Below are 27,916 nucleotides of genomic sequence, written 5' to 3'. Positions count from 1 at the left end.
TTTTTCCTTTCCCTTCTTTCCTTTCCTGTGCCCCTCTCACTACCCCTACCCCTTTGGACCTTTTTCTTCCTATTTTACATTATCGATTATTCATTCTAATCATTGGTACATTTTAGGTATACAATATAATGACATTCACCATTGGAAATTTGCACCTTTACATAGTCTCTCTTGGTTCTTATTTTTCACCCTTGCCCAGCCCTCCCTTCAACCCCTCCAGTCCTCCCTATTTACAAAGATTTTGGTCCTATTTTTCCATTTTCTCATATTAATCTCATTCCCTTCTATCCTTTCTCCTAGCCGTCCCACCTCCTTCCCCTTTGCCCCTTTTCTTCCTATTTCACATTACCTATTATACATTTTAGTCCTTATTTACACTTTCAGTTTCTCACACCAGAGAAACTATTTGGTATTTACACATGTGTGTCCTATTTATTTCACTTAAGAGTACTGCCTCAATGTGCATCCACTTAGCTATAAATGTCTCTAATTTCTCATTTTTTATGGCTGACTAGTACTCCATTTTATAAAAAAAAAGACATTTTCTTTATCCAGTCTCCAGTTGATGGGCATTTGGGCTGTTTCCAAGTTTTAGCTATTACAAACTGCGCTGCTATGAACATGGGTGCACATATATCACTGTGGTATGATTCTTTTAATTCTTTGGGGAAGATCCCCAGCAGTGGAATAGCGGGGTCAAATGGGACTTCCAGTCCTAGTTCTTTGAGGTATCTCCACACTGATTTCCACAGTGGTTGCACCAGTCTACACTCCCACCAGCAGTGGAGCCCGGTTCCTCTTTCCCCACAGGCCCGCCAGCATTTGTTATTGGTTGATTTCATGATAGCAACCATTCTTTCTGGAGTGAAGTGGAATCTCAGTGTTGTTTTCATTTGCATCTCTCGAATGACCAGTGATGTTGAACATTTTTTCATGTATTTATTTGCTATTTCTACTTCTTTGTCTGAGAAATGTCTGTTCATTTCAGATGCCCATTTTTGGATTGGGTCTTTAAATTTGGGAGGTCTGATCTTTTTAAGCTCTTTATAGATTCGAGATAGTAGACCTTTGTCTGAGGAAGAGCAGGTGAAGATTTTTTCCCACATTGTGGGTTGTCTCTTCACACTGCTGGTGGTTTCTCTTGCTGTGCAGAAGCCTTTTAATAAGAAGAGATCCCATTTGTTGATTGTTTGTGCTAGTTCACGGGCAACTGAGGTTTTGTTCATAAAAGCTTTTCCTACACCGATGTCTTCAAGGGTTCTAGCTAACCTCTGTTTCAACTGGTTCAGAGTTTCTATTTTAATATTTAGATCTTTAATCCATTTTGATTTTAGTTTAGTGCATGGTGAGAGATACAGGTCTAGTTTTAATCTTTGGAAGTTGAAGCCCAATTTTTCCAGCACCATTTTTTAAAGAGGCTATCTTTCCTCCAGTGAGGGTGTTTGGCTCCTTTGTCAAAGATGAGATGGCTGAGTGTGTCTGGTGTTGTTTCTGCATCTTCTAATTTGTTCCACTGGTCCTCAAGTCTGTTTCTTTGTCAGTACCATGCTGTTTTTTTTTTTATCACAGTAGCTTTGTAGTAGAGTTGCAGGTTGGAGATTGTGATACCCTCTGCCATGTCTCTGTTACCTAGAATTGCTTTTGCTATTCTGGGTCTCTTCTTGTTCCAAATGAATTTTTGGATTGTTTTCTCAAGGTCTATGAAGTATGCTGCTGGGATCTCAACTGGAATTGCATTAAATCTATATAGCAGTTTTGGAAGTATGGCCATTTTCACTATATTAATCCTTCCTACCCAGGAGCAGGGGATGTCTGTTCATTTTCTGATATCATCTTCAATCTCTCTTTTCAGAGTGCCATAGTTTTCAGAGAAGAGGTCTTTGATTTCTTTCATTAGGATGATTCCTAGGTATTTCAGTTTTTTGGATGCTATTGTGAAAGGAATTATTTGCCCTATTTCTCTCTCAGTGAGTCTGTCATTGGTGTAGAGGAAAGCTATTGATTTTTGTGTGTTGACCTTGTAACCAGCTACTTGACTGAATTTGGTTATTAAGTCTAGAAGACTTTTGGTGGAGTTCTTGGGGTCTTCTATATAGACTATCATGTCATCTGCAAATAATGACAATTTGACTTCTTCATTACCTATCTTTATTCCTTTTATTTCTTTCTCTTGTCTAATTGCCACGGCTAATGTTTCCAGATCTATATTGAACAAGAGTGGTGATAGTGGACATCCTTGTCTTGTTCCTGATTTGAGTGTGAAGGATTTCAGTTTTTGACCATTTAGTATGATATTGGCTGTTGGTTTTTCATAGATGGCTTCTATCAGTTTGAGGTAGAGACCATCTATTTCAATTTTTTGGAGGGTTTTTATCATAAATGCATGTTGGATTTTGTCAAATGCTTTTTCTGTGTCTATGGAGATGATCATATGGTTTTGTCCTTGGCTCTATTGATATAGCGTATTACAGTAATTGATTTTCATATATTGAACCATCCCTGCATCCCTGGGATGAATCCCACTGGATCAGGGTGTATGATCTTCTTGATGATCTTCTGCATTCTGTTTGCCAGTATCTTATTAAGGATTTTTGCATCTATGCTCATGAGTGAGATTGGCCTATAGTTCTCCTTTTCAGTTGGGTCTTTCTCTGCTTTGGGGATCAAGGTGATGCTTGCTTCCAGGAATGAATTTGGCAGTATTGCTTCCCTTTCAATTTCATTGAAGAGTTTAAACAGTAGTGGCAGCAGTTCCTCTCTAAATGTCTTGTAGAATTCAGCAGTGAAGCCATCAAGGCCCGGGCTTTTCTTAGTTGATAAGTTTTTAATTACATTTTCAGTTTCATTGGTTGATATTGGGTTGTTCAGAATTTTTAGGTCTTCTTCTTTCAACTTTGGTAATTCACATGTATCTAGGAATTTGTCCATTTTTTCTGTGTTTTCCATCTTATTGGCGTATAGGTTCTAGAAGTAGGTATTGATGATCCTCTGGATTTCTGCTCGGTCTGTTGTAATTTCACCCTTTTCATTCCTAATTGCATGGATTTGGGCCTTTTCTTTCCTTTTTTCTGACAAGGTTGGCTAAAGGTTTATTAATTTTGTTGATTCTTTCGAAGAAACAACTCTTGGCTTCATTGATTTTTTGGTATCGTTCTCTTAGTCTCCATTCCATTGATTTCTCCTCTGATCTTTATAATTTCCTCCCTTGTATGAGCTTTTGGTTTGTCCTGCTCTTCTTTTTCTAGACGCTTGAGGTTCAGCATCAGGTTGTTTAATTGGGCTCCTTCTGTTTTCCTAATGTGCGTATTCACTGCTATGAATTTCCCTTGTAAGACTGCTTTCATTGTGTCCCATAGATTCCGATATGTTGTATTGTCATTGTCATTTAATTGAAGGAACTGTCTGATTTCTTCTTTAATTTCCTCTGTGACCCATTGGTTATTCAGAAGTGTGTTCTTCAATTTCCACATGTTTATGAAATTTTTTGAGTTTCTTTTGCTATGGATCTCCAATTTCATCGCACTATGGTCTCATAATATACAGGGGATAATTTCAATTCCTTTGCACTTACTTAAACATGTTCTATGTGTGAGTATGTTGTCTATTTTGGAGAATGACCCATGTGCAGCTGAGAAGAATGTGTATTCTGATTTTGTGGGGTGGAAGACTCTTTAAACATCTGTTAAGTTCATTTGTTCAAGAGTTCGATTGAGTTCTAGTATTTCATTACTTATTTTTAGTCTAGTTGATCTATCTATTTGTGACAGTGGGGTGTTGAGGTCCCCCACTACAATTGTATTAGTGCATATATGACTTTTCATGTCTGTTAGTATTTGTTTTATATAGTTGGGTGCACTAGTGTTTGGTGCATAGATATTTATGATTGTCATCTCTTCCTCTTGGATTGTTCCCTTTACAAGGATGTAGTGTCCTTCTTCATCTCTCTTAATCAGTGTTGGTTTGAAATCTACTTGATGTGCAAAGAGGATAGCTACTCCTGTTTTTTTTCGGTTCCTGTCACATGCAGTATTGTTTTCCACCCTTTAACTTCCAGTCTATGAGTTTCCTTTTGACTGAAGTGTGTTTCTTGTATGCAGCATAATTGTTGGATTTTCCTTCTTGACCCATTCTGTCAGTCTATTTCTTTTGATTGGTGAATTGAGACCATTAACGTTGATGGTTATAACTGAAACGTATTGACTTGTCATTGCCATGACTTTTTCTTTTTGTTGGGTTCTCCCCCTTACACTTAATTTCTTGTCATGCCAGATGGGTTCATTCTGCTTTGCTTCCTGGGATTGTGATCCTCAATGTCTGTTCCTAGGATACTGTGTAAAATTCTTTGGAGTGCTGGTTTGGAAGTTCCTAAGGTGCTCTTTGTCATGAAAGTATCTTATTTCTCCATCCATTTTGAAAGATAGTTTTGCAGGGTACATCAATCTGGGTTGGAGGTTGTTTTCTTTTAGGGCTTGGAATATGTCACTCCAAGCTCTTCTTGCCTTGATGGTTTGTGTTGAGAAGTCTGCTGTGATTCTGATGGGCTTTCCTTTGTATGTGATTTGTTTCTTTTCTCTCACTGCTTGGACAACTTTGTTTTTCTGTTGTGTTTCTGGAATCTTAACAATTATATGCCTATGTGTAGATTTTTTTTGATCGAGGCTATTGGGAGTCCTATATGCCTCACTTATCTGTATGTCAAGCTCCTTTCCCATGCTTGGAAAGTTTTCTGCCATTATTTCTGTGAAGAGATTTTTTATGTCATCTCCACTCTCTCCTGTTTCTTCATTGAGCCCAATCAGTCTTATGTTATTCTTCTTTGCATCATCTAGCAGCTGCTGGGTTGATTTCTCATGTTCCTTTATAATTTTGAAGCAATTTTTCTTTTCCTGGTCACTAATTGCAATCTTATCTTCTATATCTGAAATTCTGTCCTCACATTGGCTCATTCTGCTGTGTAGACTTTCAATGGAGTTTTTCATCTCCTGGAAATCTATTTGCATCTGTTTTATGGATTCCATCTGTTTCTTATGTTGGGATTCCTGAGCTCCTCTCTAGATTTATTAATCATGTCTTGCACTAGGGGCACAATTTCTCCTGTTATCTGAGAAATTATTTCTGATTTCATTTTTTCCAGATCCCCTTTTGTTGCCAGTTCAGTGGGTCCAGGTGGTTGAGTATCAGAGTGTTCCATCTCATTTCCCTTTGGGGTTGCTGTAGGTGATCTGGAAGTCTGGTTTTGAGACTTATTTATGTGTTTTCTCATTTCGACTGGGGCGGGGACTGTTAGGGCCTGCACGGATTACCTCCTCTGAGCTGGGTGAGGTTGGACAGGGGCCGGGAGCAGCAGTAGGGATGGTGACCCAAAAGCCCTTTCCTGTGGGCTGGGAGCAGCCAGAGGGATGGTGGCCGGGAAACCCCTTCCTCTGGACCAGGAGCAGTGGGATGGTGGCTCAGAAGCCCCTCCCTCTGGGCCGGGAGCGGTGGGAGGGATGGTGGCCTGGAAGCCCCTTCCTCTGGGCCAGGAGCAGCGGGACAGAAGGTGGCCCGAAAGCCCTTTCCTCTGGGCTGGGAGCAGAAGGAGGGATGGTGACCGGGAAGCCCCTTCTTCTGGACCAGGAGCAGTGGGATGACGGCTCAGAAGCCCCTACCTCTGGGCCGGGAACAGTGGGACTCAGTACCTTGTCTGGTGGTCTGGTGTCTTCTGCGTCTTTGTAGTGTGGAATCAGGTGGCTGCCTGTTTGCAGTGGGGTGATTCGGTGTCTTCCGCGTGACTCAGGACCTCGGTAGGGCGTGCACAGACCTGCCTGTCTGCAGCAGGCTGATTTGGCGTGTGTTCCCCGCGACTGGGGACCTCGGTAGGGTGTGGGCAGACCTGCCTGTCTGCGCGACAGGGTGAATATTTTTCAGTCAACAAATACAAGATAAAACTGTGAATGTACTTATATTTGTTTCAAGATCACAGCAATAAAATGAAGTTTGAGAGTTGTGCTAAGTGAGCTGGTTGTAGTGATGAGTGCTTTTAGAATGTCATTTTGGCTTATATACTCCAAGACTCATAAATGGAAAGAACCACCATGTTACTCATCTCTCTTCACGCAAAATGCTCTTTGATAAGTCTTCTTTGAGATAGTTAAAAGAAGTTGTCTTCTATATTGTACATGGATAAGCAACCATTCCAGTCCAGTATATGATAGCAGAGAACTGTTAACAGGGAAACACACTTCTTAGAACATCTCCCAAATAGCAGCCTAAAATCCTGGCTTTGCTATTTACCAATGGTATGCCTATGGGAAATTTCTTTAACTTTTCTGAGCTTTATCATCTGTTAAATAAGATAACAGTTTTGGTAAAATATGCACAAGTTTTTGTAGCATATGTATTGGGATAATTATGTACAGCTCTTAGCATAATGGCTAGTACTAAAAAACAAAACAAGAAAAAAAAAAGTAAAAAAATCCCCTCTTTAAGTATGAAACCTTTAGGGTTAAAAGTCTATTTTCTGACCTTAATATATTGCTACTTGTCAGATTTGTTGGCCACTATATAACAGCACATAGATACTGCCAAACCATCATTTCAGTAAATGTCACATCAAGATTTTTTTTAAACTGACCAGGTGTGGTGCTGCATGCCTGTAATTCTAGCACTCAGGAGGCTGAGGAAGGATAGCTATGAGTTCAAGGTTAGCCTGGGCTATGTAGTGAGTTCAAGGCCAGCCTGAACTACATAGTGAGACCCTGTCTCAAAAAACAAACAAACAAACAAAATGAAACAAAACAAAATCCAAATAAATGGACATTACTAATTTAACTCTAAGGACTGAATCTTATCATTCAACTCTCTATTTCTAACTGCTCCTACCAATCCCTACTTCTTTGTCCTAGAATCAAAGATAAACTAAACTCATAACATCTTTTTAAATTCCTAACTTCTTCCCTCTATCCTTTCATACTTTCCACAAATATTGAGGAACTCATATGTTCTAGTCTTCTAGACAACAGAAAAATCCTGTCAAACAGAGATAGGGTCTCTACTCTGTGGGAATTACAATCAAATAACTGAAGAAGCCAAGCATAGTGTACGAGAAGGAGATGGGCTACTATAATGAAAAGGCTCTACCACTGGTATCCTGGTAACTAAAAGTGGTCCAAGTCAATAGTGACATTAAAGTTGTCAAATTCACACTTTGCTCCCCGCCTCACCAGTCCACAGTGTACTGTGTAGAAGTGATAATATTAAGGTCCCCAACCTTCCTGAAATTTCACCTATGCCTGGGCTTTCATGATGCTGTAGTGTCCACCCTGTCTTTGCCCACACCCTTATTGATTCCTGAATCAGTTTCCAAGAGCTTCCATAGCAAATTACCACATAATTTGTGGCTTAAAACAACAGAAATTTATTCTCCTGCAGTTCTGGAGACTAGAAGGATAAAATGAATGGCCTTGCCCCCTCTGAATGTTCTAAGGAAGAATCTTTCCATGTCTCTTCCTAATTTTTGACGGTTCCCCTAAATCCTTGGTGTTCCTTGGCTTGCAGCTGCAGCATTCCAATCTCTCCCTCTATCTACACATGGTCTTTTCCCTAAGTTTGTGTCTTGTTGAAACTCTCCTTGTAGTACAAGGATACTGGCCACTGGATTTTAGCCCACTCTTATCTAGTAATAACCTCATCATAATTTAATTATATATGCAAAGACTTATTTCCAAATAAAATCATACTCTGAGATTCGTGGTAGAAATAAATTTTAGAAGCACATCATTCAACTCACCACAATTCCTAATCTACTACTTATTTACGAACGTGGTAAATTTTCTTGTGGTTCTATCTTTGGTTCTCTTGACATCATTCAACTCACCAAATTCCTAATCTACTATTTATTTACTGGAAATAGTAAGTATTCTTGTGGTTCTATCCTTTTCTTATTTTCACTTTTTCTGGGTGCAATTTCTCTTTTACTTGCATGGCTTCATTTTTACCTGAAGAGTATGGCTTCTCAAGCTATTTCTTAAATAATTCTGCCTCTTTGAATTGTTAGCTCACATTTCCAAACTTCTCATAGGCCTTTTACTGTGATTATTCCCTAAAACCTTAAATGGCAAGTGTTCAATACAGAACTTATCTCTTTCACATTCCTACCTGCTCAATTTTTCCTGACATTTCCAGGTCCTATGAATTGTGGTGTTCCATTCATTTAGCCCTCTAGAACAGACAGAGTCTTCTTTAATTTTTATCTCCAATTACTGGTCACATTCAGGAATTGAAATGTTTATTTTGCCTCCAGATGTCTCTCTTACATTCATTTCCTTCTTCCAACTGTCATCATTATTTCTGAGCAACTGCAATGTGCTATGAACAGGTCTCTGTGCATCCAACCTATAGTATCCTCTAATTTGTCCTTTCCTGTGTAATTGGTCATGGATTTGGCTCAGTTCATTAACCATTTTAACAACTGTTGTCACAGAATAAAGCCTAAATGTCTCAGTGGATCTTGCTTTAAGCCTTCTTTTCAAGCTCATCTACTATCATATTAGCTTCTTTCTCTGCATGCTGATTATAGCATATGTTATATTCTTCTGGGTAATGATTGCTAATGTATTGTTTCATGAAACTTAAATAATAAGCTTTTTGAGATAATACATGTAAGGGCACATTGTAAATATTAATCATCATCATCTTTTAGTCTTCCCCTAAAGTTTGTAGGGCAGACTAAAAATCTAAATAAAAAGGATAAAGATTCAAAACTTGCAATAACCAAATGCCCTTTGACTACTGAATGGACAAGTATAACTGGTATATCCATATAGTAAAATATTATTTAATAAAAAGATATGAAATAATGATCCACAGTATAACATGAATAAATTTGAAACATTACCTTAAATGATAGAAACCAGTCACAAAGGACCATATATTATATTTCATTTAGATGAGATGTTCAGAATTATGCAGATATACAGAAACAAAAAGTCAATCTGTAGTTGCTTAGGCCTGAAGGACAAAGATTGGAGAATGATAGACAAATGGTAGTAGGTTTCTTTTTCAGGAGATAAAAATGTTCTAATATTGATTATGGCAGTGACTGCACAACTCCATGAATATACTAAAACTCATTGAATTGTACCTTTTAAATGGGTACGATATGTGAGCTGCAGTTCAATAAAGCTGCTTAAGAAAAAGGAGCTAATTCTCCTACTGGGTATCTTCCCCAAAGAATTAAAAGAATCATACCACAGCGATATATGTGCACCTATGTTTATAGCGGCACCGTTTGCAATAGCTAAAGTTTGGAAACAGCCCAAGTGCCCATTAACTGGAAACTGGATAAAGAAGATGTGGGTTTTTTATAAAATGGAGTACTACTCAGCCATAAAGAATGAGAAACTAGAGTCATTTATAGCTAAATGGATGCATATTGAGGCCATACTCTTAAGTGAAATAAATAAGACACACATGTGTAAATACCGAATAGTATCTCTAGCGCGAGAAGCTGAAAGTGTAAATAAGGATGAAAATGATTAAAATGAATAATTGATAATTTGAAATATGAAAAGGTCCAAAGGGGTAGGGGTGGTGGGAGGGGAAGGGGAAAGGGAAGAAGGGAAAGGAAAAATTATGAGAAAGAAAAAAAAATGGAAACAAAGTCTATGTAAATAGGGAAGGGTGGTGGGGGTGAAGGGCACATAGGTAATAGGGGAAAAAGTAAGAACTAAGGTACATCATGTTCAGGCACAAGCATCCAATGATAAATGTAAATGTATTGTATACCTAAAATGTACCAATTAATATATAAATAAAAAAAGGAGCTAATAGCATAAAAGAACCATGATCATTAACTTTGATGTAGCATTTGAAGCTGGTACTACAAAACATATAGGGTAATCAAGTTTGATTTTTTTCTTAATCTTAGAATTGGATAAAAAAGGAAGGCATGTGTGAATTTTTCAGACCAGTGTCTTTATACGAAATATAGGTAAAGGGATACAGAATTTCTAGTTTGCAATCAAAACTCAACTGTTCTCTAATATTCAAAATTTAGGGCAGAACAAGGGACAAATCAGTACCTGCAGACGGTAAACAGGACAATGTAGTAACTGCTACCATTTACAGAGCATCTACTGTGTGCTAGACATGGTTCTAAGTACTTTTTACATATAGCAATCATTCCTCCCAACTCTTAAATAAAGTATGAGCTATTATTAACCCTAATTGATGGACAAAGAAGTGAAAGAACACAGAAGTTACAGAACTTGCTTGAAGTCAAAAGGTAACTTTGAATTTGGAGCCAGAGACTTTAGCTCTAGAATCTGTGTTCTTAAGAAATGGGTAACATTGACTTTTTGTACTTCCTTTTTCTCCTGTTTGTTGCTCTTTTAAACAATGTATCTTTCCAGAAACAATCTATACTTAAGGAATAATGGTTTTTACTGCTAATTTCATAGGAAGAAATATTTTTTATTTGGCTGACACTAACTCATAAAAAGATGATCACAGAACATCCATTCATATTTAATATTGTTTCATTTTATCATTTTTACATCTCAAACATTTTTAATACTGAGCAGTAAACATCAAACACATTCTGATTGTTAAGCATTTTTTTGTTTCCAGAAAGAAATAGTTCCCCCCCGCTTTTAAATGCAAGGATATTTAATAGGAAGAAAGAAATGGGCTAATAAAATTTCTACCACCAAATAAAGTGACAGGACAAAAATGACTTCAGTATTATTCCAGTTTGCAAATGTTTTCCATTTACTTTAAAAGCACATCTTACTGACAGATTCTTTCTCCACCCCTTACTTTTTTATGAAGGGCAAGGAATGCTAGCATTTCAAACTATTTATTTATTTCAAAAATCACATTTGCATTGTTTTTTTCTGCAGATTCTGCCCCAGCAGATCTTTCATTAATAAAGTACAAAATGAGTTTTTTCCCCGCACAACAGACTAAATGATGCATCTCATAATCAGGCAAGAGCAGATGCCGGTTGCAGGACTGGAGGGCATAACACAGTTTGGGACACAGGTCCTCAGGGGTTACAGCTATGCTGTCAGCAGAGGCTGCTATTGTCTCCGAATCTCTCTCCTTCCCTTCCTTCTCAGCAAATAGCCCCAATTTCCTCTTTAACTAGGTGTGGCCATGTGACACAATTCTGGACTCTGGGATGTTGGCAGCACAGCAATACAGGGTGTGGATTCCAAGAAATATTCTTAGAGGGAGGAGGTCTGATTTTTTTTTTTGGTCCTTTTCTTTTCCTATGGCTGGAGTTGGGACAAGCTGCTTGAAGCAGCCATCTTGGATCCTGAAGGAGAACCAAATGCCAATGACAGTGAAGGAGAATGAAGCTGGAAGATGCCAGAGCCCTCAGAACTTTGTAGATACTCAGTTCTAGATCACCACCTTCATATTTTCTCATAGGTGTGAGGAAATAACCTTGTTTAAGCTTTGATGTTTGGTATTTTCTGTCTCTCATATTTGAACCTAACTGTAACCTATACAGAACTGAATAGCCCCAGTAGTGTTTCTTGTTACTGGGATTCTTTACCAAAGATTCATTCACAGCTTACGGGGGTCTATAAGCTTCCTGAAACTGTACATTAAATCTCATCCACTCTTCTGGGAGAAGAGACATGGCAACTTGTTTTGACTTTTCAGATCCTTAGCTTCCTCATCTCTAATAAGAGGACACAGACATTCCCTCTGCAGGCCTGGTTTCAGGCTTAGCATCTATAAACTATAACAAAGTGAACAGTGCTGACCATAGTAGGCATTCTCATTTCCAAAACCGTGTGAATGCTCTGACCATACTTCTCATGAAGCTTACATGTTTCAGCTGTCTCTGACTTTTCTTACTTATTCTTTAATTGATCATATTAATTGCAAAGAGTATAAATTCTTTCTCTATAACATCTTTGCATTCATCTCTTTTTCTCCATCCCAGCTACTCCCTGGAGTTTACAGCCTGTCATCTCTGAGACCCCCTGCTAGACCTTCTCACTTCTGGTCTCCTCTTTCTCCATTCTACTTCTACCAGACCACTACAAAAACTACTCCAAGTCCTGGACTGCCAATGGTTCACTAAGGCCTATCAAATGAAAAATGAAGTCCATATTCTAAATGTAGTCAAGGCAGCGTAACATAGAAGGACTTAGGGAGTCATAGAAATCTAGGTTCATGTCCTAGTTTTGTCCCTTTACTTGTTTCACGATTATTAAGGAAATTACTTAACTTTTGAGAACCTGTTTTACTTTAGCTCTAAGGTAGAGATAACTGCACATGTTCCACAGGACTACAGTGAAGACAGAAAACATGTGACATATAAATGAATTTGGTGCCTTGTACATAGTAGATGTTCAGCAAACACATTACCTTCTCCTTCCCTACTTGGAAATGATACAGATGAAAAATCCACATCTACAGCTCATCACTCTTCCACTGATCCTCCACTTGTCTAAGCTGTGCTAGTCAAAACTGATTATTTGCTACCTCTTAGAAATGTTATGTTTCACTTTTTCAATTTCTGAAATTTTGTTCATACCGATTTCCTCCCATATACCCTCCTGCTTGAAAATTTCTTGAAATCCTACTCATTAAGGATCCCCTCAATGGCAAAGCCTTGTCCTGATATTTCCAATCAGCTATAAACTCACTCTGTTGAAGAGGCACATTTTTCTGTGTTTTCCGTGGCATATTACATGTTATGCATTGCCTTGCTTTGTGTGCTAGTTGTTCCTCCTGAAAGGCTACAGTAGGTGCCTTGAGAACAGAGCTAGAGCCCTCTCTACTTTAGATCTCGCACAGCACATAGCCTAGGTCCTTTCATCTATATTTACTGAGTTAACCTCAAAATTCTCAAGCAGTGCTCTTTTAAATGCATTCCAAGATCCTCCCCGCCGGTAACTTTTACCATACTATGAAGACAGGATTATTAAATTATTCTGGGCTGAGGATTTAGCTCAGTGGTTCCAGCGCCTGCCTTGCAAGCACAAGGTCCCTAGTTCGATCCCTGGTACCAAAAAAAAAAGAGGATATTCAGGGAATATTCTATTTTAGATTTCCTTTCTTTGTCCAAAAAAGGAGGCAATGGCTTCTGGATGTAAAACACTTAGTAGTTGATCCAGCACCATTACCCATCATTTAGAATCATTTATTATTGTGTCTACTGGGTACATGGGATTGTTTTCCTTTCCTTTATTTCCTAAGAGTTTGGCTCAGCCTCTTACTTCCCTACCCCACTCCCAGATATTTTCTTTTCTGCACTTCAACAATAATGAATCCCATATCTGGTTTTGAGTATTCCTCCTAAAGATGATGGATAGAAGCAAAGCCTTCTGGGACACATTAGTACAGCTGCCAGTGGGCAGGAGGTGCTTATAAAATAAAAAGCTCAGGATTCTGGGAACACATGTGTAGCTATAAGTAAGCTGCCTAACACAGCTGAAAAGAAACACCCAAGAATACTTCCTTTTATTCTTTTTAAGCTGTGTATGGAAGAGCAAATCATATTAGATTGCAAATAACTCTCAGAAGGTTCTCTTTTCTGTATCTGCAAGTGATAATACCATAACCTTTGCCTATTAGGTCCATGTGCTTTAGAATTAGAGGAAGTTTGCAAAGTTAAGTTTAAAGCAGTAAAAGTCCAGTTTCTAATTTATTGGATAATATCAGGTATAACTGTCTGACTTGGAACATTTTCCATATAATTATGAAACAGAAAAAATACCCCACAACTATAAGATTTAATGAAGTTTTAATTCAGTCTGTGAGAAACAGTATATAAGATATTATTAGAAAACTACTGAAGGGCCAGGGATGTAGCTCAGTGGCTCCTCACCTGCCTGGCAAGGGCAAGGTCCTGAGTTCGATCCCCAGTTACCCCCTCACAAAAAGGAAACTACTGAAGACAATGAAATCATCACTAAGTTACAGACATTAAACATCTCATTGTAAACTCATTTTTTTTTTTTGTACTGGGGATTGAACTCAGGACCTTGTGCTTGCCAGGCAGGCGGCGGAACCACTGAGCCAAATCACTGGCCCTGTAAATTCATTTTTTAAAAATAGAAAATTATGTTAAGCTCTCATATCTCATAAGAACTGGAAGTGAATTTATAGAATCTGTGAAGCTGCCAATGTGCTACGTAGTCACTGGGTTTAAAAGGAAGCACTAGTCAAGAAAAGTATAAATTTTAAGCATATAGAGGACAAGAAATGATCTGTATATTTTATGTATCTTGTGTGACACAGGACCTTGCCTTATCTAAATTTTGGGAAGATGCTAGGGGACAACAATGACAGGATTTAAAAAATGCTATGAAGCTTTTCTCTAGAGGCAGACAGCCTTTGATGTATAGAGAGAAACACCACTGGCAGATATCTGCAAAGGGAAAAGCTGGAAAAACCATAGCAAAAAGAATCCATTTTCTTTATAGCGAAGCAGCCTTTCTAGAGACTCTCAGGGAGTCAACCGTAGACCTTACAAGAAGGCTGCCCTCCACAGTGCAGACTTTCAGAGTTAGACTGAAAAGTAGCAGCTCACAGTATGTGGTCAGTACTCACCATGAATTCAGCTAACAGAGCTGGAGTGGAAAATAAGGCCATTAAGAATAGACCTCTTTGGTGGTTTCTGTGGAGTTCAAAATGACCCCCAATTCATACCCCTGCTGGTAGGATGTCACTGAACCCTATGGCTATAGTTGACATGGCCAAGAGTACTGGACAGCAAACTGGGTCAATTAGAAATGTGTATCTATAATGGAGCCTGGATTTCTATGTCACTTTAAGAGCTCTGAGTTTTGTGTGGGAAACTATCAGGTGGCCTGAGAAGCAAGGGGGAAAAGCTAGTCTGTTGAAAAAAAAAAAAAAAAGCAAATATAGGGAAAGAAGCAGAGAAAAGTGATAGTAAGTGAATACTCTCCTAGGTTCCTGTGTGGCATTCCAGGCCTAGTTCTTTCCAGAGGGCCAGATGCATCTTGCCTTTGGACTCAAGGACTCTCTAGTGTATCTTGATATTAACTCTCCCCATTTTTTGCTAAAGTTCACTTCAATGGGCTATTACTTGCGAGCTAGGAACTATAACTGACGACTGTTACAGAGACCACTGTCCATGTAGCTGTGGAGATGTCTCTTAGGGGGGCCACTCCCTGTCAGTGAAAGCATTCCATTTATTAATCACATCCTGAGCCAGCATTCCTCAAAATTATTGTGCCATTAACAAACTATAAACACAAAAAATACCTTCTTAGAAAACAGGGACTCCTTGGTCTAACAGAACAGGGATCCGGGTTCTTTTATCAATGAAAAGGACACTGATGATGCTGATGGTGATGACAATAATAATAATAATAATCCTAAAAGCTATCACTACCTGTCAAAATAACTTACTGAGCCTCTAAGTATGTAAGGCATTATGCCGGATGTTTCACATGTATTATCCATACTCCTTGTAATTCTTAGAGACAGAAGTAGAAGTCTGTTTGGAAAGAAATAAGTCTTTCTGTGACACATTGAACAATAGAAATGTCATTTAGGAAAAGCCAGCCTTCTGGGAGGGGAGGTAGCCAGAAGAGGGCACTTAATGTGATGGATTTACTGTGACTCCACATCTAGCTGTTGGTTGCACAGTCTGAGAAAATTTCAGTGCTGACCTAGCACTGACTGGATTGAGGAACGCTGACTCATGCTAACAAAATTCACTGATACATAAACCCCATTCCAAGTTATTAACTTACCATGAGCTGTGTAATTGCCAAACAGCATGAATACTGATACTGACTCTCTAAAGATGGATTACACTGGGAGCCAAACTATTAGAAGGTTGTTTAGGTGGCTACATGATTTGAATGTTAGACAGATATTTGACAGCGGCTACATTTAGCCCTCTAAAATAGATTTAACTACCAGGTTAAATCATACACTTGGGCACATTTCACTGGATGCTGCCAGAAAGATCCCTGCCAATAAATGCTGCCAGGACCTTCCCAGGTCTCCAGATCTGACTAGCTCCTCTTCTGAAGGAAAGTTTCTTTCTTTACATTTCCTAATACTCAACCTATCTTGCCTATCTGGGAGTACTTCTATTTAAGGGTACTTTGCATATCTTTGGGCTAATTATTTCAAGATTTAATAGTGTAAAGTAAAAGGATACTTTTATTTTCCTTGTTTCCACATTCCTATTGTAGTGGCTCACTGTCACTCATATATCATGTCCAATATTGCCACCCCACTTTTTCTGTAGGGAAGAAAGCATAGATTCAAGTCAGAAAGAACACGGGTTTTACAGTCAGAAAGACTGGGAAAAAATTCTAGCTCTCTCCCTTATAAATTTTATGATTCAAGGCAGTTAATTAACTAAGTAGCCTCAGTTTCCCTGCTTATAAAATGGAAGTGATGTCCACCTTTTAGAATGAAATTCTTTTTTTCATTGTTCTTCTAATGTGGCTTCACTTTGATTTTTATAATCATAGTAGTGATTTTCCTGACTTCTGAACTGGATAAACAAAAGTGAACTGGGCACAAGTACATTGATTTCTTTGGTGTACCATTCTCCTTCTCCACCAGAAATAAACAAATGACACTGTTTTTGTCTTTTTTCTTTCTGTTACTATTATGAAAAATTTTTCATATAAGAATTATGCACTAAATTTGAAACTATTATATAGGAGAAATCATGCAGTTTGGTGAATTCTGATATCTGAAGGGTAAATTGAATTACAATGTCAATATAACTTTATTTAAAAAGGTATTTTCAAGTTTCAAAATTTGTTGTTCCCTTAATGCTGTACCAATCTTATTTTCATATTTCGTTTCATTTACATGTTGTAATAAACTTTTAGAGGCCATCATTTGGTATATGACAAAATACCATCTTTCCTCATGGGGCAATAAGAACAAGTTCCATGACAGATTTATATAAGAATTAAAATATTCATTACCAATTTCACTACAAAGAATGAATTTAAAACATGTAATTCTGAAATGTGGTTATTTTCAAAATGGAATCCTCAACAGACAGTGTACACAGAAGGATGAGGAAAGAGAAAAACCTAGTAGGTTTCTATACAGTGCTACAAATTTATTGCCTTTGGGCTCACTTAAACCACACAACACTCCTTTAAGGTTGGTAGAATTACTTTATCTTATAATTATTTTATTTTACCTTGTAGAAACTAATTTTATTAACATGTCAATATACTAATCAGTTAAAATTTAAAATAATAAAATTATCAACTGACAACAAAATAAGTTCCCTTTGCTGTCTATGAACACTAATTTCTGAATTTTTACTCAGAACCTATGACAGGTTGATTTAACATAACGGACATGTTTCCCATATTTTTTATTTCAAAATAAAATCCATAAGGTGCCATGGGAAGCTTGCTTATAAATCTCATTAACAATCATGGAATGATGGAATACAAACAGACAAACCTTAGAGTTCTGCAGTTTAACTCAACTCTGTAGGTTACATTTTTAAATGAACTAAATGCTCCTGAAGGAAAAAAATCACCCAAACTTAATTGTTTTTAGGATTAAGGCCAGGGAGATTAATTTATCTTAATATGTGAGAAACAGCCTCTATTTGAGAGGCAAGTGGGCTTGGCAGACTATTCAATGATCTCACCAAGAGCCTGTGCTGTGTAATGACTTTAGACTACATGTTTGTGGTAGATGATACCACTGATGGATAGCGTACAGCATCCTGACATGGTTCAGTTTGGAAAACCAAAATGCACTCATTAGTCCCATAAAATAGTGATGAATAATGTGACATTTTTGAATATTGTGAAATAGGAACGAAGACATTCATGTGTTCTTTTCCATTTAATATATTTATTGAGAATTTCTACCATGCTTAATTAAACATGGTTCCCAAAAGAAGCTTCCGGAAAACGATGGCATTATAGCTGTTCTGATCAGAAGTGTAGATATGATTTCAACTGACACAGAATGGAGGGATTCAAAAAGTGGAAGTGAGATGTTACAAGTTGGTTTGGGGAATACCAAATAGGTCAGTTTAACCAGAGCATAGACCACATCTCAGGGGCTAAAGCCTTAAAAAGTAAAGCCGACAGGGGTGAGGGTGGCTAAACAGTGCTTTGCAGGTCAGTTCAGCAGGGTGAAAGAGCCACTGAGGCTTACTTCAGGGAACTTAACAATCCATCTATAAGGCCTAAGAAGGACAGGCTGAAAGGAAGAGAGACTGAAGGCTGGATTTCCACTTAGGGGGGTCGCTTTTAGTAGGCAAGGCTTTGTGTATGAAAGTGGGGTAGAGAGAAAGAAATAAACATTTATTAAGAACTCAGGATACCACCTCTCCCAGCGCAGAGGAGGAGGCTTCCAGGCCACCATACCACTGCTCCCAACACAGAGGAGGCTTCTGGGCTGCCATACCACTGCTCCCAGCTCAGACGAGGTGAGCCACATGGGCACCAGCAGCAGCCCCCGCACCGTGAAAATGAGTCATGAACAAGCCTTAAAACCAGACTTCCAGATCACCTACAGCAACCCCAAAGGGAAACGAGATGGAACACTCAGATACACAACCACCTGGACTCCCTGAACGGGCAACAAAAGAGGATCAAGAAAAAATGAAATCAGAAATAATTTCTCAGAAAACAGCAGAGATTTTCCCCATAGTGCAAGACATGATTAATAAATCTAGAGAGGACACAGATAAAAAAATAGAGGAGCTGAGGAACATGATGGAATCCCAACATAGGAAACAAATGGAATCCATAAAACAGATGCAAACAGATTTCCAGGAGATTAAAAACTCCACTGAAAGTCTACACAACAGAATGAGCCAATGTGAGGACAGAATGTCAGATACAGAAGATAAGACTGCAATTAGTGACCAGGAAAAGAAAAATTGCTTTAAAATTGTACGGGACCACGAGAAATCAATCTAGCAGCTGCTAGACAATGCAAAGAAAAATAACATAGGACTGATCAGAGTCAATGAAGAAAGAGGAGAGAGTGCAGACGACATGAAAAAACGGTTCACAGAAGTGATGGCAGAAAACTTTCCAAGGAGGGGAAAAGACGTTGACATAGAGATAAGTGAGGCATATAGGACTCCAACTAGCCTTGATCAAAAAAAAAATCTACACATAGGCAAATAATTGTTCAGATTCCAGAAACTCAAAAGAAGAACAAAATTCTAGAAGCAGAGAAAAGAAACAAATCACATACAAAGGAAAGCCCATCAGAATCACAGCAGACTTCTCAACCCAAGCCCTCAAGGCATGAAGAGCTTCGGGTGATGTATTCCAAGCCCTAAAGAAAAGCTGCCTCCAACCCAGATTGATGTAACCTGCAAAACTATCTTTCAAAATTGATAGAGAAATAAGATACTTTTATGACAAAGAGCACCTTAGGAAATTCAGGAATATCAAACCAGCACTCCAAAAAGTTTTAGACATTATCCTAGGAAAAGACAACGAGGATCACAACCCCAGGAAGCAAAGCAGAATGAATCCATAGGGCATGACAAGAAATTAAACACAAAGAGGGAGAAATCCAACAAAAAGAAAAAGTCATGACAATGATAAGTCAATACATATCAGTCAGTTATAACAATCAATGTTAATGGTCTCAATTCACCAATCAAAAGAAATAGACTGGCAGAATGGGTCAAGAAGCAAGATGCAACAATATGCTGCATACAAGAAACACACTTAATTCAAAAAGAAACTCACAGACTGAAAGTTAAAGGGTGGAAAACAATACTCCACATAACAGGAACCCGAAAAAAAGCACGAGTAGCTATCCTCTTTGCAAATCAAGTGGATTTCAAACCTACAATGATTAAGAGAGACAAAGAAGGACACTACATCCTTGTAAAGGGAAGAATCCAAGAGGAAGAGATGACAATCATAAATATCTATGCACCAAACATTAGTGCGCCCAACTATATAAAACAAATACTAATAGATATGAAAAATCAAATAAGTACTAATATAATAGTAGTGGGGGGCCTTAATACCCCACTGTCACAAACAGATAGATCAACTAGACAAAAAATTAGCAACGAAACCGGAGAACTCAATCAAACTCTTGAACAAACGAACTGAACAGATGTTTACAGAGTGTTCCAACCCACAAAATCAGAATACACATTCTTTTCAGCTGCACACGGGTCGTTCTCCAAAATAGACCACATACTCGCTCATAGAACATGTTTAAGTAAGTGCAAAGGAACTGAAGTTATCCCCTGCACATTATCAGACCACAGTGCGATGAAATTGGAGATCAATAGCAAAAGAAACTGGAAAAATTACATAAACACATGGAAATTGAACAACACACTTCTGAATAACCAATGGGTCACAGAGGAAATTAAAGAAGAAATCAGACAGTTCCTTCAATTAAATGACAATGACAATACAAAATATTGGAATCTATGGGACACAATGAAAGCAGTCTTACGAGGGAAATTCACAGCAGTGAATACTCATATTAGAAAAACAGAGCAAGCACAATTAAACAACCTGATGCTGAACCTCAAGCTTCTAGAAAAAGAAGAGCAGGACAAACCAAAAGCTCATACAAGGGAGGAAATTATAAAGATCAGAGGACAAATCAATGAAATGGAGACTAAGAGAATGATACAAAAAAATCAATGAAGCCAAAAGTTGGTTCTTTGAAAGAATAAATAAAATTGACAAACCTTTAGCCAACCTTGTCAGAAAAAGGAAAGAAAAGGCCCAAATCCATGTAATTAGGAATGAAAAGGATAAAATTACAATGGATCCAGCAGAAATCCAGAGGACCATCAATACCTACTTCAAGAACCTATATGCCAATAAGATGGAAAATACAGAAGAAATGGACAGATTCCTAGATACATATGAATTACCAAAGTTGAACGAAGAAGACCTAAAAATTGTAAATAACCCAATATCAATCAATGAAATTGAAAACGTAATTAAAAACTTACCAACTAAGAAAAAGGTGGGTCCTGATGGCTTCACTGCTGAATTCTACAAGACATTTAGAGAGGAACTATTGCCACTACTGTTTAAACTCTTCAATGAAATTGAAAGGGAAGCAATGCTCCCAAATTCATTCCTGGAAGCAAGCATCACCTTGATCCCCAAAGCAGAGAAAGATTCAACCGAAAAAGAGAACTATAGGCCAGTCTCGCTCATGAACATAGATGCAAAAATCCTTAATAAGATACTGGCAAATAGAATGCAGAAGATTATCAAGGAGATCATACACCCTGCCCAATTGGGATTCATCCCAGGGATGCAGGCGTGGTTCAGCATATACAAATCAATCAATGTAATACACTATATCAGTAGAGCCAAGGACAAAAACCATATGATCATCTCAATAGATGCAGACAAAGCATTTGACAAAATCCAACTTGCATTTATGATTAAAAACTCGACAAAAAATTGGAATAGATGGTCTCTACCTCAATCTGATAAAAGCTATCTATGAAAAACCAACAGCCAATATCATATTAAATGGTCAAAATCTAAAATCCTTCACACTAAAATCAGGAACAAGACAAGGAGGTCCAATGTCAGTACTCCTGCTCAATATAGTTTTGGAAACTATAGTTCAATATAGTTTTGAAAACATTAGCCATGGCAATTAGACAAGAGAAAGAAATAAAAGGAATAAAGATAGGAAAGGAAGTAGTCAAATTGTCATTATTGGCAGATGACATGATACTCTATATAGAAGACCCCACGAACTCCGTCAAAAGTCTTCTAGATTTAATAACCAAATTCAGTAAAGTTGCTGGATACAAGGTCAACACACAAAAATCAATAGCTTTCCCCTACACGAACAACCGATTCAATGAAAGAGAAACAGGGCAAACAATTCCTTTCATAATAGCCTTTAAAAAACAGAAATACCTAGGAATCAACCTAACAAAAGAAATCAAAGACCTACTCTCTGAAAGCTATAGCACGCTGAAAAGAGAGATTGAACAGAGAGATGATATCAGAAAATGGAAAGACATCCCCTGCTCCTGGGTAGGAAGGATTAACATAGTGAAAATGGCCATACTTCCAAAACTGCTATATAGACTCAATGCAATCCCAATTGAAATCCCAGCAGCATACTTCATGGACCTTGAGAAAACAATCCAAAAATTCATTTGGAACAAGAAGAGACTCAGAATAGCAAAAGCAATTCTACGTAACAGAGACATGGCAGGGGGTATAACAATCTCCAACCTGCAACTATACTACAAAGCTACTGTGATAAAAACACCATGGTACTGGCAAAGAAACAGACCTGAGGACCAGTGGAACAGATTAGAAATGCTGAAACAACTCTAGACATTCAGTCACCTCATCTTTGACAAAGGAGCCAAGCACCCTCACTGGAGGAAAGACAGCCTCTTTAATAAATTGGTGCTAGAAAAATTGGGTTTCAACTTGCCAAAGATTAAAACTAGACCTACATCTCTCACCATGCACTAAACTAAAATTGAAATGGATTAAAGATCTAAACATTAAAGTAGAAACGCTGACCCGGCTGGAACAGAGGTTAGGTAGAACTCTTGAAGACACTGGTGTAGGAAAAGACTTTATGAACAAAACCTCAGTTGCCTGTCAATTAGCACAAACAATCAACATCTCTTCTTACTAAAAACCTTCTGCACAGCAAGAGATACCACCAACAGTGTGAAAAGACAACCTACAATGTGGGCAAAAATTTTCACCTGCTCTTCCTCAGACAAAGGTCTACTATCTCGAATCTATAAAGAACTTAAAAAAATCAGATCTCCCAAATTCAAAGACCCGATCTGAAAATGGGCATCTGAAATGAACAGACATTTCTCAGAAGAAAAAGTAGAAAGAGCAAATAAACATATGAAAAAATGTTCAACATCAGTGATCATTCAAGAGATGCAAATGAAAACAACGCTGAGATTCCACCTCACTCCAGAAAGAATGGCTGCTATCATGAAATCAACCAATAACAAAGGCTGGCGGGCCTATGGGGAAAATGGAACTCTTCTCCACTGCTGGTTGGAGTGTAGACTGGTGCAACCCCTGTGGAAATCAGTATGGAGATACCTCAAAGAACTAGGACTGGAAGTCGCATTTGACCCCGCTATTCCACTGCTGGGGATCTTCCCCAAAGAATTAAAAGAATCATATCACAGTGATATATGTGCACCCATGTTCATAGCAACACAGTTTGTAATAGCTAAAATTTGGAAACAGTCCAAATGCCCATCATCTGGAGACTGGATAAAGAAAATGTGGGGTTTTTAAAAAATAAAATGGAGTACTACTCAGCCATAAAAAATGAGAAATTAGAGATATTTATAGCTAAATGGATGCACATTGAAGTGATACTCTTAAGTGAAATAAATAGGACACACATGTAAATACCAATAGTTTCTCTAGTATAAGAAACTGACAGTGTAAATAAGAACTAAAAAGTATAATAGATAGTGTGAAATAGGAAGAAAAGGGGCAAAGGGGAAGGGGAATTGGGAGGGGTAGGGGAAAGGAAAGAAGGGAATGGAATTAATATGAGAAAATTAAAAAATGGAAACAAAGTCCTTGTAAATAGGGAGGGATGGAGGGGCTGAAGGGAGGGCAGGGGAATGGGGAAAAAAATAAGAACCAAGAGAGATAATGTAAATGTGCAAATTTCCAATGATGAATGTCATTATATTGTATACCTAAAACGTACCAATAAAATTACATTAAAAAAAAGAAAAAAAATTAGTTAGATAAAACAATGGAAAAAAAAAACCGAACTCAGTATGGGGCTGGGGATTTAGCTCAGTGGTTCCACTGCCTGCCTTGCAAGTGCAAGGACCTGAGTTTGATCCCTGGTACCAAATAAATGTATAAGGCATCTATTTAACTGTATTATTTATGATATCCCAAAACAATTGTGAAAGGTAGAAGACATTAAATCCAATGTTCAGTTGAAAAAATTGAAGCTCAAAGAGATTATGTTTGTCTTAGGTTAGCATCAGTAAAAAGAGGGGCAAGAACATGAGACTCTAAACGCCATATCATTCCACTATACCAATTTGATAAAGGGCATTCCTTTCATGAGCTCCGTGAAATTCAGAATTAGTTATTCACTATTATATCTGTTCCTCTAGTATAAACATAGAGGTAGGGCCGGGAATTTAGCTCAGTGGTTCCACTGCCTGCCTTGCAAGTGCAAGGTCCCGAGTTCGATCCCCGTTACCAAAAGCAAAACAAAGCAATAACAACAAAAAACAAATAAACTTAGAGGTAAACATATGTAGTAGAGGAATGATTCTGACAATAGGCAGAGCATCTTTGAAAAAGAAAATAGGGAGCTACTTCTACACTAAACCATCACCGAAACTTCCTTGCTAGACACAGCTTCCAGCATCTGGACAACATCTCATTTGTCTCTCGATCTCCAAGAGCAAAAGCTGCTGAGTTGAATCAAACCTGTGGCTTATGCTACATATTTTCTGTTCTCAACAGAAGCTCCAAGGAAACAAAATAGTTTACTTGGTTCTAAGATTGTAATTCAGAGTTGTTTCTACTAATGAGGCCCATCCCAAACCCTGGGGCAAATTCTGTGCACAGTGAGAATACAAGGATTATAACAGGAGCTCAGAAGGATGGCATCAAGTATCCCTGCTGCCAGTTCTGTTCATTCATCCAGGTGTCGATTCTGGATCAAGCTCTCTCTTTCAACTTCCAGTAGATGCAACCCTATTTTCTTCCTAGGCAAGCATCGTGTCTTGGAACTTTGTCCACATTTCAGTTTTTTATTTCTTCAATGAATTATGATACATGGCCAAGACCTTTCTGACACCTGCTCTCTGTCTGCTGAGGCCTGCCTGGTTTCCTTCATGAAGTGGTTTGCTTAGATGCCAAATCCATAATCTGGGCCCCAGGGACTGTCCTAGATCTGGACTGTTCTAGCTACTCTACAAAGTCAACCACCAGACTCTAGTACAGTGATGGCAAACCTTTTAGAGCTTTCAAGGATACAAACATCCCACTGGGGCACGCACGCCATAGGTTCACCAACACTGCTCTCATTCTTCCTGGTCTAATTTAGGCTTCTGCTTGATGTATAGTCTGACAAAAGTCATCAAAGTAGTGGTAACTGTCACACTTAAACAACACTTGCTATGTGTTAGGCACAGTTTTACCAGTATTCTTATAATCATATTACTATTAACCCACTTTGTTGTTAAAAAAACAAAAACCCAATGCTGAAAAGTTAAGTTACTCATCTAATGGGACACTATTTGCAAGTGGTAGAGCCAGGATTGGAACTCTAACATTCTGGCTATAGTTCACATCCTCTTCACTACTATGCCCCTGTCACTCTAATGGCAGTAAGAAGATAGAGAAGATGGCACTATTGAATGTACTTACTACTCAAGTGCCTCATTAAACACAAGTGACACAATAATGACACTAATAATTATTAGTGTAATCATTAACACTTAGCTATAACTCTGAATCTAAAATCAGTTGGAAAGAGGCCCTTACATGAAGCTGTAATTTTATTTATTTTTTTGGTACCAGGGATTGAACTCGGGTCCTTGTGTTTGCGCAGCAGGTGGCGAAACCACTGAGCTAAATCCCCGGCCCATGAAGCTGTAATTTTAATACATGAGTATTTACATGCTGAATGAAAATCTATAGACATTCCGCATGTTGAGAAGTCTAAAAAGACAGTAGAATTCACATACATTGCTATTATATCTAGTAAAAATAATCTAAGAATACTGGCAGAGGTCATAATCATGAATATGATTTTGATAGAAGGGAATGAAATTTGAGTACTTGGTTTCTCTTAGAGGAGAAACCTAAAATATAAATAAAGAGTAAAATAAAGGAGAGATGGTAAGAAACAGAGAGGCAGACTTTTGGAGATGGGGAAAGTGATCAGGGGAAAGAAAGAGAGGAGCAGGGTAGAGGGGTGACAGATTAAAAACAATCAAAAAATGATATACATATGTATGAATTTCCCAAAATGAATGTAAGCATTATATACTGCAAAAATATACCAATAAAAAAAACACAAATAGTTTATTTTCTAACAGTAGAAAGAGAATGAACATAAACAAGTAAACAATAAATGCATAATTTTGGACAGCAATATAAGAGCTATGAAGAAAGTGAAGCAAGGTAATACAACACAGAATGAAGTAGTGGTAGTAGGCTAGCCAGGCTATGACATTTGAGCTGGTGCCTGACTGGCAAAAATGGGGGATAGTGATAATGTTCAAAGATGAGGGGTGACCAAGAGAAGTGACTGAGGTGGCATACTGTCTGAGTTCTAGTCAGAGGTGGACAGAGCAAGTGACTAGAATATATTATAGGAAGACATGAGAGAGTTTTAAATTGGGAGAGTGATGTGATATTACCCACCTTTAAAAATGATCACTTTAGCTGCTATTTAGAGAATGCATTAGAAGTAGTCAAGAATGGAGGCATGAAGACCTATCAGGAAACTACTACAGTAGGGAAGAGATGATGGCAGCTTAGCCTCAAGTTTTACTAGTAGGAACAGAGGTAAGAATGTGGAATAGGGACATATTTTAGAGGCAGCAATGACAAGACTTGTTGATGGGATGGATGTGAAGAGTTAGGGAAAGTGAGCAATCAGGAACGACTCCTAGGTTTAGAGTGGATGGTTGTAAGATCAGAAATAGGTGAAAGACTAAGGGAGAAACAAATTTCAAGAGAAATTCAGATAAGTAGAATATTAATGAGAATGATAATATAATGATATCCACAATGACATTTGCATTAAATTCTGGTACTTCACAAAATTGTAGGGAATATGATTACTGGTTAGATAATTTTTCTTGTTTTAAAAATCAGCTTGTAGTGTGTGTGTGGGAGAGGGTACTGAGGGAAAAGATCAAAGTATGTTATGTGCATATACAAATCTGCCAGAATGAAACCCATTAATGTGTATAACTGATGTGCACTAAGAAAAAAAAAATCAGCCTGTCTCAGGCCTGAGACCATTTTCATTTTATTTATACTGTTCCAAAAATGTTTCTAAAAATGAAAACTAAAGTAATCAAATTCTGGCCTTACATGTGCATATATTATTTTACAGAGCAGTTCTAGCAACTTCGAAGAGTATGAACACAAAGTAAGCACATTCAAATGTGTGGTGAGCTGAATTACATCTGCTTGTCCAACTATAGTTAGAGATCATGGTAACCTAACCACAGCAGGATGACGAGTAGGACTGAGAACACCTGAAATTGTTATGCATCTTAAATTTATATCACACTATTTTCCTTTAAAATTTCTATTGTACATACATGTGTATATAGTACAGCTGTATTTCTCTTTGATACTACTCTTGTGTGTATTTCTCTTTGTTATTACTGACAAAAGAAATAAGTATGCTCTAAACATTGTTCTTAGTCAATGATCAGCACTTTTTCATGTTTTTATTTTAAACTGAATAATCATTACGTACCTGCAGCATATCACCTAGGTCTGCTGTGCTGATATCCGGGTCTTCTGTGGTGTTGAAAGGCACAGGAGTTATTCGTACAAGAGTGAGCACTCTAGGTTCTGGATACCTCCATAACATCATTCCTGGGCTATCTTCAGTTTCATTATGAAAAAAGACTTCAAAGGCACCAGGCATTTTCAAAGGTTCTGTCAAATGACAATATAATAATACACTTTTAAGGGAACATGTAACATGTTAGCTGGGAATGGGGGTGCACACTCTTGAATATGATCCCCATACTCTGAGAGGCTGCGGCAGGAGGATCACAAGTTTAGGGCCAGCGGGGCAACTTAGCAAGACCCTGTCTGAAAATAAAAGAAGAAAGGGCTGGATGTAGCTCTGTGCGAAAGCCCTCAGTTCAATCCTTTGTACCATGAAAAACAAAAACCAACAAAAAAATCCCCAAAACACACATAGACATAAATACACATGTTGGTTT

The 27,916-nt window shown here is 37.9% G+C and overlaps 1 protein-coding gene across 9 annotated transcripts in view; it reads right to left on the bottom strand.

Annotated features, from left to right (window-relative positions):
- The window catches only part of Vps13b (vacuolar protein sorting 13 homolog B), a 728,055-nt gene that overhangs the window by 142,693 nt on the left and 557,446 nt on the right, over positions 1-27,916 (bottom strand). For all 9 annotated transcript variants that reach the window (XM_087190742.1, XM_087190740.1, XM_087190746.1 and 6 more), the window contains one exon: positions 27,439-27,623. In XM_087190742.1, the coding sequence (XP_087046868.1) occupies positions 27,439-27,623 (185 nt within the window). The remainder of the gene's footprint in view (positions 1-27,438; positions 27,624-27,916) is intronic.

The sequence above is a fragment of the Heterocephalus glaber genome, unplaced genomic scaffold (assembly GCF_053883595.1).
Source record: "Heterocephalus glaber isolate CG9 unplaced genomic scaffold, H.glaber_assembly_v1.0 deba00001555, whole genome shotgun sequence".
NCBI classification, from domain to species: Eukaryota; Metazoa; Chordata; class Mammalia; order Rodentia; family Bathyergidae; genus Heterocephalus; species Heterocephalus glaber.
Note: the sequence above shows the minus strand (reverse complement) of the source record. Positions and strands in the feature narration are given on the sequence as shown.